Source organism: Clupea harengus, chromosome 15 (genome assembly GCF_900700415.2).
Source record: "Clupea harengus chromosome 15, Ch_v2.0.2, whole genome shotgun sequence".
Taxonomy (NCBI): Eukaryota; Metazoa; Chordata; class Actinopteri; order Clupeiformes; family Clupeidae; genus Clupea; species Clupea harengus.
In genome coordinates, this window is record NC_045166.1 from 21488021 (window position 1) to 21499726 (window position 11706).

Consider the following 11706-nt stretch of genomic DNA (forward strand, 5'->3'; position numbering starts at 1 on the left):
CCTCCTGTGATCCCAGAGAAGCCTGGGAGTTTGCGGCCCCCACGGAGCGGCAAAAGCCTGGGCCCCAAGCCCTACCGATACCCCCTGTTTCGTTGAGGAGCTTGGTTTTAGCCAACCTGTCATTTTTGCCCGGCCTTCCTGCGTGTGTGTGTGTGTGTGTGCAAAAGTGTGTGACACCCAATCTTCTGGCAGGACAAAATGAGTGGCTATCTCACCGCTGAAGATGGGACTCTCTTTTCCCAGGCCACCCGATACAAGGACAGTCTTCCCTCCCTGCCACCCAATACCACCCCCCCATACACACACACACACAAGAAAAAAAGAGCAGGACCTACCATTACATGACTTTAAAGGAAGCCTTTAATGGCATGTCACATGTGAACTGTGACACAAGCTTGTTTGAGAAAGTGGCCCACACTGGCCTGTAACTCATCCTTGCGGTCCCTGGTAATGAGAGCCTGAATATTGTGTAACCTTGAGGAGGGGAAGACTGGTGCCTTGAAGAGGACGCTGGGAACCCCTTCTGTCTTTTAATCAGCCGTCAGAGCCATGCTCTGTCTGGGTTTCCAATAAGGACCAAGATGCGTACCAGATGTCTCTGTCCATGCTAACCATAACCCTGCAATTGTGCCAAACATTCAAAGCATGCTAATTGTTCACGCCACACTAATAAGATAGCAATTTAAACATGGATAAACTAAAAGTGCAGGGGCCCTGGCTTGTTTGTCAGCCCAAGTTGTGTCAAGTTACCCGTTCCCTCCCCTTGCATTTAGGGCTAAGAGTCCTTCTGCGCAAAAAGCAGCATTCAGGAGGAGGAAAAAGGCGGTGATTGGCCAGCAATGAATGGAGGATTGAACTTTGGTTGAGCGGTTCTCCCCACCCTTGTTCTCTCCCACCCACCCCCCGGTCTCGACCGGAGACATTGTTCCTCCTTGAAAAAGCCCACCTGCCACACAAAAGGGAAGTGGCGTTTTTCAGGGGGGACAGGACGCCACAAGAGGGGTCAAGAGAGTTCAGCGGAGACACGGCACACACAGTGGAGGAGGAAGAGCAGGTGCAGCTGGGGGGAGAAAGGTCTCCTATTAGCCAGGTCTGATGGTCAAAAGATCTTGCACAAAGTAGGGTCTCATGATGGACTAGACTAGGGAGTGATTCGTTATGAATAGTATATGAATTAGCACTACAATTACCTTAGACATTGCTTAGGCCTCACAATGAGTTATATAGCAACAGACTTGAACAAGGGTTAGTTTTTAGTAAAAGGTTAGTATTCATCAACATGAAGTAATAAAACCCAGCAGATATAACTGTGAAAAAATGTGATTGCATGAATGATTGCATGACGTTTTAGCAGAAAACCACCTGACACATCCCGTGCATTTTCACTGTTTTTTATTTTTTATTTTTTTAACATCCCATTCAGGATAGATTTACCAAAATTGTAACAGATATAGTGACAAAAAACATTTGAATAGACTCACAATTTCATAATGGACTGCAAAATATAAAGGATTTTTTTTGCATCAATTTCATAAAATGCCACTGGAATTTTTAAAATTACAAATACATTGCGTATTTAACAGTGAACAAAACGTATATGTATATCCATTAACATTTAATCCCCTGCACCAACCAAAAAAAGCTCCTATGGCATTCAGAAAAGTGATAGAAAACATTGGAGAAAATAATACTTTCTCATTTGAAACACATATACACAGGAGTTCCTTACCCTTGTACTTCAACACTGTACTGTAAACATATTGTAAGACGTGAGAGTGTCATTCATACTGTTTTTCCTATTTTGATCCAGTTTTCTTCCATTCACTGTTGGCAAAACAGACTAAAAATAAAAAATAAAATCGATTTGTCGAGCATGTTGCATCATACTTCTATAAGGAAAAAAAAAATCAAAAACACATACCAAATTCATAAATATTTATCCTATAAATTATGGTCTCTCTACAATTTGATTGGCAACCAATGATTTCCTTTTTCTAAAATGTGTGGAACCTGAAACAAGGAGCTTACGTAGGGAGGGACTCAGTAGATACAATTGAATTTCTGGACTAAGCTGTAGTAGGCATACGTTTCCCTCTAAGGCCCTTCCTTGTCACACTGAAGAGGGTGATAACCATGTTGAGGCGTGGTAGCATTGGGCACCTGAATAACAAACACAAACATCTGACCGAAGCCCTTTCACACTACTAAGATATCTTTTTCAAATTCAAACAAATCATCGACATTTAAGCTCTTGGGTTTCCCTGTCGTTGTTTCCATGTGCTCTAATGTTGTATGGTGAACAGAAATCAAGTTTATTTGTCGCATTGAAATAAATCAGATTTTTTCAAATGCTTTCCCCCCCGATGCCCTCTCTTGTCATCTGCAGCTCTGTGATCAATGCGTTGTGTTGGCCTTTAATTTCCTCTATTTCATTTCTGTTAGTGTGCAATTTCAGATCAGATGTGAATTCAATGTATGTGTGTGTGTGGGGGGGGGGGTTCTAAAATTAGACCTTGTAAAACATAAGTGAAGCCAATAGGAAGAGCGAGAGCGGGTGCTCTTGGACTGAATAGGCCCTCGCTCCACGCTCTGCACTCTCAGATGCATGAAGCTGATTTGATGAGCAGTGAAAGGCTGCAGGTGGATGGGGAGACTCAGAGCCGCTTGGATCTGTGTGTGTGTGTGTGTGTTTGTGTGTGTGTGAGAGAGAGAGAGAGAGAGAGAGAGAGAGAAAGATGGAGTGAGAGTGAGACCTGCAGAGGAAAAGGGAGAGAGAGAAGAGGGGAGAGAGAGAGAGGCGTTAATGAGAAAATCATTTTCGTTCCCGGGGTCCTTGGTGGATGAAGCACTCGGCCAGGACGTGCACACACACACACACACACACACACACACACACACACACACACACATCACAATGCCCCCTAGACTGCTGTGAGGGGGGCTCCCATGACGGGAGCACAGTGTAGCATTTCGAGTGTGAAGTGTAACCAATCAGGCTGTGTTTCACGATGGCTAGTGCATGGCTTGGTGTCTCGAAACACAGCATAGATTGTGTGCGAGCGAATGAGCAGGCGGGCGGTGGCCAGAGGGATGTCTGTGAGATCAGTGTTAATGTCTAACAGATTTTGGAATGTAACACGTTCAATGTGGTGGCGTTTCGCTTCCACAGTGCTAAAAAGCTCGGATGAGGGCGAATCAAGTAAACAAACAAACGACGATAAGAGGGAAGACAGGATGCCAACGTAAACATTTTGATAATCTTAAAATTGCATCAAGACGATCTACGTCAGCTACGTCCAAATCTCTCTGTAGCCACCCCCCCCCTCCCCCTCTCCACCCCCCAAAGAAAATCCAGAGGGATCTCGCTGATTTTTTTTTTCTTCACAAAACAAATGAGCTCTTCTTGATATTCCAGAGGTTCTAGCTATATTCAGAGATCATCATCCACTGCATACGCCCATGCTTGTGTGAATGATTGGGTTAGAGGGGTCATTGTTTTTATTTCCAATCACAGGGCAGTCTAACTACCTTTCAGCTGCCTTCGATGCTGAGGGATTTTTTCAAAATCCTCTCATTTTGTTCATTTCTCTTTATTGTCAAGCTGACATTCAGTGCCTTTTACCTGATGAAATCATAATAAGAAAGGGATTGTAGTAAGCTTATATCCTTGCGTATGAAAAAACAAAACGGGTATCTTGGATTGTTTTTAATTTTTTTTAGAAGTTGATCTCTTCCTAGGAAATTATTCTACTGGGTAAATAACCACTTCCGGCCCAAAATAAAATGCAACTGGTGAATTCAAAAGCAAAGTGGCCCTATGCCAACATCTCAGTATATGTCTCATTATTGTAGCCTGGGTTTTTGTTTTTTGTCAAAGAAGTCCAGCATATTTCAAAACTATCTCCATGAGAAAGTATTAATACGCCTCAATAATGTACCTGCACATGCCTTGTTTCATTACAAAAACCCAATAAATACGGATATTATTGCACAGTAGAAAGGCTCCATGGATTCCTACATAACTAAAATCCTTTGCTGTTGGGAGATGCCAAACAGGGCTTTATGTCTCACTCTTGTTTTTAAAGACTTTAAAACAGGAAACTTCCAGTTCCTATTTTTTTTTCTCAGGTGGCATTTTTTTTTTCTGAAACAAGAAATAAACCAACCAAACAAACAAAAAAGAAAACGTCATTCCAAAAGTCTCAAGTCAGGAAAGAACAAAAACCAAAACAAACAAACAAACAAACAAAGATCCGGTTAGCCCCGTAACAAAGTCTGGTGAAGGAGCTGTTTGCCTGTGATGGTGTGTAGGGTGTGTGTGTCTAGGGTGGGGGTGGATCTCCACTACTACACCCGATCGGCTTCCTCTAGTTTGACATCACTGGCCATCAAGTGTTCGCCATGCCACTTCTTCATGTGCTTCTCCAGGGTGCTGTAGACGCTGAAGGGCATGTGGCATATGTCACAGCGGTACACCTCCTTGCCAAACTGGCCGTGCGTCTTCATGTGGCGCGTGAGTTTGCTGCTCTGGGCACAGGCGTAGCTGCACAGGTCGCACTTGTATGGCCTCTCGCCCGTGTGGCTCCTCCGGTGCACCGTCAGGTTGCTGCAGTTTTTGAAAATCTTGCCGCAGAATTCACACGTGTCGTTGCGCCGGTCCTTGGAGCTGGGTGGCCGGCCGGGGCCGGGGCCACGCATGTGCAGGTGAGGTGTGCTGCTGCCGCTGCCGCCACTCCGGCCCGACAGGGCGCCAGCATCCAGCATGTCGGCGCCTGGCGGCGTGGAGAAGCGTAGGCTACCCGTCTCTGAGGAGGAGTGCTCGGACGAGGTGCCGAAGGGGGACTGGCGCGAGTCGGCGAAGCCCAGGAAGGGCTCGCGGATGAAGTGGCGCGAGGCGGCATAGCCGGCCAGCAGCTGCGAGTACACGTTCTCCGAAGAGATGAGAGGCATGGGCGGCAGCTCCAGTTCCTTCTCCACCTTGATGCGTTTGGACGCTGACAAGCCGGGGCTGGAGATGGGCGTGGGCTTGCGACGGAACAGAATGCCCGGGAGGGAGTCTTCCGAGCGGCAGTCACGCCCGTTGATGGCAGGGTGCTGCTCCTCTGGGCGTCTCCTCTCCCTCACGGCCGGGTCCTCTTCCTCCTCCTCTTCCTCTTCCTCATCTTCCTCAGAGGCCCTGTCTCGTTGAGGCCGCCCATGGAGAGGCAGCCTCAGCTGATTGTCGAGGTTGTTGTTGTAGGGGCCATGCGCCATCCTCTCTGCCGCCATGGCGGCCTTGTTGTCAGGCAATGTCCGCGGCCCATTCTCCCGGTTGCGGTTGAACTCCGAATCCATGCTGAGGTTGGACTCGGGTCGGCCGCCGTTCTGCTGTGGCTCCTCCTCCTCTTCCTCCTCCTCCTCCTCCTCATCTTCCTCCTCCTCCTCCTCCTCATTCTCCTGTCCAGCACTGTCCCCTCCAGCCATGCTGTCCCGGCTCTTGTGCTGCTCGCTGGACGCGTCCTTGCCACCGTGCTCGGGCGAGCTGCTCATGGAGCCCGTCTTGTGCATGTGGGTCTTCATGTGGCGCTTGAGCTTGCTGGCCTGGGAGCAGGCGTGGTCGCATAGGTGGCACTTGTAGGGACGCTCCCCAGTGTGGCTGCGCCGGTGCACAATCAGGTTGCTCTGGAACTTGAAGGTCTTGCCACAGAACTCGCACGACTTTGACTTGTTACTCAGGCCCAGGGGCGAAGAGGCACCGCCTCCCCGAATCTGCTGCTGCTGCTGCTGCTGCTGCTGCTGGGTCAGCATAGTGGTCTGCGAAGGTGGCCCGCCCAGGAAGGAAGGTGGTGTCTTGCCAGCACCAGGCTGGAAAAGGGTTGGGCTGAGGAGCCGGTGCATGGGTGGCACGCGGTTGGGTGAGACGGGTGGCGTGGGCCCTCCGCCCGCGGCACTCCCGTTGCCGTTGCCATTGCTGTTGCCGGCGAGCTCGCGCAGCCGCCGCGAGAAGTCCATGGAGGGTGGCGGCTCCATGACCATAGGGGCGAGACGCATGACGCGCTCAAATGCGCTCGGGTGCTGCGACAGCATGCCCATCTCCTCCGGGCCCAGGCGCTCCAGCGGGTGGTGAGGGTGAGGGTGAGGGTGAGGGTGAGGGTGAGGGTGGGGGTGGGGTGGGAGTGGGAGTGGGGGTGGGAGTGTTGGTGGGGGTGGTGATGCGGGTGGTGGCGCGGTGGGGGCGGGGGACTCATGAAGGGCGGGGTTGACAGCCGTGTCTCCATGTAGCCCGGCGGGGGAGGCAGCGGAGGCGGGGGTTCGCGTAGGAGTGGCGCGGCCATGCGCAGCAGGTGGATGGGGTTGCCAGCATCGCCCAGGAAGCTGGCCAGCGGCGAGCGGGGCAGTGAGTCGGCGCCCAGTGGCGGCGGCAGCGCCATGCGCGGCGCCAGTGAGCCGCCGGTGAACTGCGTGTCCAGGTAGATGCGGATGCCGTGTGTGTTCTGGGCATGCTGAAGCAGGAACCAGGCGCTGGTGAAGGTCTGCTTGCATGTAGTGCAGATATAGCTGGAGGGCTCATCTTTACCTGTGAAATACAGAGGAACACACACACACACGCAACCCATGAATACATATTAACTCAACTCTTTCTTCCCTTTACATGTGGTTAGGACAGTACACAGCCGTTTTCATTCCACAGGACCATGTCTAAGTCCATGTCACACCTGATTATCAGTCAACAATGCTCTTGTGAGGCTAAGTGACAAAATACACAGATCGTTGCCCAAGAAGAAAAAGAAAAGAAAAGAAAAGAAAAGAAAGAAAGAAAAAAAATGAAACAAGCAGCGCAAGTTGCCTTCACGGCGGCGGCTGCGGCTCAGAGACAGACAGCCATTTTGACGTGGCGGGCCAGAAAATGGAGCATCACTCCCAGCGTCACATGAAAGCTCGCTGGTGCTCTCTCAGGGTTAGCGGGCATCGACGCGCCACACAGTTCTCATTCGTGCCCTGGCAGGGGGAAGGGGAGTAGGGGAGAGGGGAAAAGAGGATGGAGGAACAGAGAGGAGTGGAGGGAAAGAGGGGCGGTGTGTGATGGTGGAGGGGGGGGGGGGGGGGGGGGGGGGGTAGGGGGGTAGCTACACGACTTCCCCAGAAACAGGCTCACGTGGGAGGTTATAGAGTGGTTAGCCTCCCAGAGGGCTCGGTGCCTGATGCAGATGGCAGGTACAACCCCAAGGCAAGAACACATTATGCTAATGCTAATGTCAGACGAGCTTTAATATACAGCTCCGTTCCCTGCACGCCACACTATTGCCTATTTCCATATGGAGATACAGTAAGTAGTAGGAGGAGAAGATGGAGAGAGAGAGAGAGAGAGAGAGAAAGGGAAGAGAGACTACTTTAGGAGAATGAGATGCTGCAAAGATATGAACCTCTTTAAAACACAACAAATGCCTTCCCACCCACATACAGACTTTTATACCACAAACACATACATATTCATACAATGCACCAGTACTCCTTGGCATACAGATATGAATTTGCAAGAGAGAGAGAGAGAGAGAGACACGACAGAAAGAATACTTTGTATAGTTGAGGACTGATACAAACTTCTGGTTATGTATCACGTCACAAACCAGCTGCCCCCTCTCTCTCTCTCTCATTTCCAAAGCGCAGACTTATTTATTAGTCCACTTGGGTCAGCTTATGTAATATGTGGTCAACGTTATCATCTGTGTCAAATCCTGATGTGGAAGCATGAAACAAGAATAGGCTTCTATCAGTCTATGCAGTATTGCCATCTGTGGCTCATAAAATGTAGATTTGGCTGTTTAATTCGCTTCAGGTTAAAGGGGCCCTCTGGTGTTTCACGTTGGTCCTCCACGTATGTGTGTGTGTGTGTGTGTGTGTGTGTGTGTGTAGTATGAGTGAGTGTGTGTTCCAATCTACTGTCACTATTTTGATTTGTAGGCTTGGCAGCGCACTCGCTGATGGCAATAAGGCAGGCCATGTGCCTCTAGCACCATTTCATGATCAAAACAAGAGGGAGAGAAGGACCTCATAAGATGGTGACTCCTTTTTTAAAAAAATTTAAAGGGATTTTAGTGGAACAAATCCCCCCTCCTGAGTAAATCTACAGAGACTGAAGAAAAGGCGTGTGTGTGTCTGTGTGTGGGTCTCTGTGTGTGTGTTAGTCTGTGTACATATGTGAGTATGTGTATGTATGTGTTAGCATGTGTATGAGTAACATATGTGTGTACGTGTGTATGCGTGCATGTGTGTGTGTGTGTATGAGTTTGTGTGTGTGTGTGTGTGTGTGTGTGTGTGTGTGTGTGTGTCTGTGTGTCTCTGATGCGCCTGCATGGAGGCCGCAGGAGGCGGGAGGTTTCTGTGCGTTAATGAGCAGCTCCTTTGCAGATATTGTCTTGTTTTTTCGTGCGGCCGGGAAGCCTTGTGTTTTCAGGAGGGCGGTATGTGTGTGTGGAGGGGGGGGGGGGGGGGGGGGGGGGGCTGGCACACTAGGGGTTTATCTGGCGTGGCGAGACCTCCTGCTGCCTCATCTCTGGAGCACACAGAAAGAGAGAGAGCGAGAGATAGAGAGAGGATGGGAGGGGGGGTGAGAGAGAATAGCATGGGATAGAAATGTGGGGAGGGAGAGACAGAGAGAGATATACAGAAGGAGGGAGGGAAAGAGGGAGGGAGAGAGCGTGCCGTGGAGGAGGACAGGATGGCTGCCTGTGTTTGGTTTGGCCAAGACTTCACACGGGCGGTTGGCAGCAGGACAGGGCTTGGACAGCATACAGGGGAGAAGAAAGAGAAAGAAAGCGTGCGCGAGAGAGAGAGAGAGAGAGAGAGAGAGAGAGAGTAATACGGGAGACACTGAGGAGGAGGAGGCAGCAGGGGGAGTGTGTGAATGTGGGGGGGCCGAGTCATAAAGAGAGGGGTCGGTGGGAGTGGGGGTGAGGGTGGAGGGGGAGGCTGACATACCAAAACACACACAGTCTGTTTATTTCTTATTTAGGGGACTACATTTGGCCCGACACAGAAGTGTGCTCTGAAATACAGAGAGAGTTACAGAGAGAGATAGACAGAGAGAAAGACAGAGAGAGAGAGAGAGAGAGAGAGCACTTCATTTGTGTCCAGCCCTGGCCTCCAGAGACACAAATACCCCTAAATGAGTCTATAGCAGCCATTGCCAGAATGGCTAAAGAAGCTGCGTAACGGCAGTGCCATCAGAGATGTTTGCCAGCACATTTGTGTGTGTGTGTGTGAGAGTGAGTGTGTGTGTGTCTGCGTGTGTATGTCTGTGTGTGTATGTTTGTGTGTGTGTGGGTGCGTGTGTCTGTGTCTGTGTCTGTGTGTGTGTGTGTGTGTGTGTGTGTGTGTGTGTGTGTGTGTGTGTGTGTGTGTGTGTGTGTGTGTGTGTGTGTGTGTGTGTGTGACAGTGAGTGTGTGTGTGTGTCTGCATGTGTGTGTGTTTGTGTGTGTGCGTATGTGTGTACATGCATGCGTGCAAGTTAAATGGCAATGGGTGTGTGCCTAACCTCAGGCAATTCTGTGTCTTATCACATTTTACAAAAAAAAAAGAAAACTGCCATATGCTGCTCCAGAAGCGTGTCAGCTAATAGACTGGCAGGGGTAACGACGGCCAAAGTCCAATTTCATCAACTTTCCAACGTGTATGGGGGGGTGGTGGGAGAGGAATAAAGAGGGAGAGAGAGCAGGAAAGAAAAAGGGAGAAAGAGTGAGGGCGAAAGAAAGAGATAAAGAGAAAGAGAGAGGGGAGGGGGGGGGGAATGATTCTGAATAAGAGAGTGCATGCTAATAATCCATCAGAAAGATGTGTAATGGTGGTTGGTGTGGTGATGTGTCACCCATCAACCCCTTCTGGAAACACAAAACGCTCCATCTAATCTGGCTAATCTCGGCATCAGCCGCACCACACCATGCCATGCGGTAGCCCCTTAGGCCTGGGAGGGCTGTGTCACGGTGAGGCGCTCGTCTGGCCAATAAAAGCGCTCATTAAGGAATCATCCCGGCTCTCTCTGTGATTCAATTTGCAGTAATTACCGCCGGTCCGCACTCATGAAAGACGCTCACCGCGGGGGCCGCACAGGTCAACTAGCAGTTAGCGCAGAGTACGTTTTCTTTTTTTTTTTTCTTTCTCTATTTTTTTCCGCCTCTATGTATTCATTGGTGAAGCCTAATGGCCTAATTTTATTCCTCATTTTCCCACCTCAACCACCCCCAACCTCCACCACCTCTCCTTTTCGCACTTCAATAAATATGGCTGGGATTACAGGTTAAATAGCGAAATTGAGCCTGATTGGTAGCGCTAGCAGCTAGTGCTAGCGACGGCTGTGGGGGGAGGGGGGTAGTGTAAAATGAAATGCCGGGGGAGGGGCCGGCGGCCTGACAGGAGTGTGATTAATGGTGCGTAGCATGAAGGTGGTCCGACGCTAAAGTTCCCCGCCCTCTTGGGTTTTAGCATTACAAAAAAAACGCACGGCCAATTAGCGAATCTTCAGGGAAACCCTCCACCACCACTACTTATTGAACAAGCCCACCCCCTCCCCAGAATCGTACTCCCCAGATCTGAGTTTAGCTCTCGTTTAAGATTTCAGTGATTTTCGCAAGCGATAATAATTCGCCTTTAAGAGCATGGGGGAAGTGGTTGCAGCGGAGACGGACGGTGATATTTAATAAACGCGTGTAAAAAACGCAGAGGGACATGGAGCGCATGCGAGGAAGGGGGGGGGGGGGAGAGATAGATAACGGGTTGACTTCACAGGCTCCCACGCTCCATGGGGGGTGGGGGGTGGGGGGTGGTATTCAGGCTGGATTCTCAGACACTGAATGAGACAGAGACGCTACAGAGGTGCCCATGACCAGCCAAGGACAGGCCTCAGCTGCCAGAGCAGCACGTGTGTTTGTTTGTGTACATCGCTGTGTGCGTGTGTGTACTGGTGTGTGTGTGCGCGCGCATGTGCGTGTGTGTGTGTGTGTGTAGTGGAGGGGTGCCACAATGCACAAGCTGCACATTCCAAAGAATAAATGCCAGGCTGAGGCCATTTACATAGAGAACAAAGGCAGGAGGGGAACCGAAGCCACGGGGACTATTCCCCCCTCCCCTCCCCTCACCCATGTCACCCACCACCCCCCTTTCACGACACACACACACCTCCCTCTAACCCCCCCCCCCCCCCCCCCCCCCAAACTCCTCTCTGTCTCTCTCTGTGCACCTGTCACGGGCCTGCCTGACACCTTACGTGCCGCTAACTCGGGGCCTCATTAGCATGCCTGTGATCTGGGTGCCCCCCGGGGGCCTGGGGGCCTCGCCCCGAATCACTGATGTCTTGTTTGTGATGATCTCGGCTAATCAGGGGCTAGGTTCCCATGCAAATCAGCCTGATGCTAGCTGGAAGAGGGGAAGGGGGGCGGGGGGGGGGGGGTGCACTGACTCGCTGCTGTCACTGTCACAGTAGGCTAGGACCTTGGTTGCGTCGCCGGCAGGGGAAGAGGAAAAGCCCCCACCCAAAACAAGATGGGGTTTAGATGGGGAGAGACCTTGGGGGACCTGGGGTGCAAACTACAACCAGACGTGTTTTTGGTGTGCAGTCTCACAAATAGTTCCTGGCCTCATATTAAGACAACAACCACACCCACAGAAACACACACACACACACACACACACACACACACAAGCTTGGACACATACACCCACACACACACACA

At 50.6% G+C, this 11706-nt stretch overlaps 1 protein-coding gene across 1 annotated transcript in view; it reads right to left on the reverse strand.

Moving 5' to 3' along the window:
- Positions 1-3326: 3326 nt before the first annotated feature.
- Positions 3327-11706, reverse strand: part of bcl11bb (BAF chromatin remodeling complex subunit BCL11B b) — a 28521-nt gene continuing 20141 nt past the window's right edge. The window contains exons 3-4 of the mRNA XM_031581696.1: positions 6190-6556; positions 3327-6097 (exon numbers count right to left, since the gene is read on the reverse strand). Of these exons, the coding sequence (XP_031437556.1) occupies positions 4348-6097; positions 6190-6556 (2117 nt within the window). The 3' untranslated portion in view covers positions 3327-4347. The remainder of the gene's footprint in view (positions 6098-6189; positions 6557-11706) is intronic.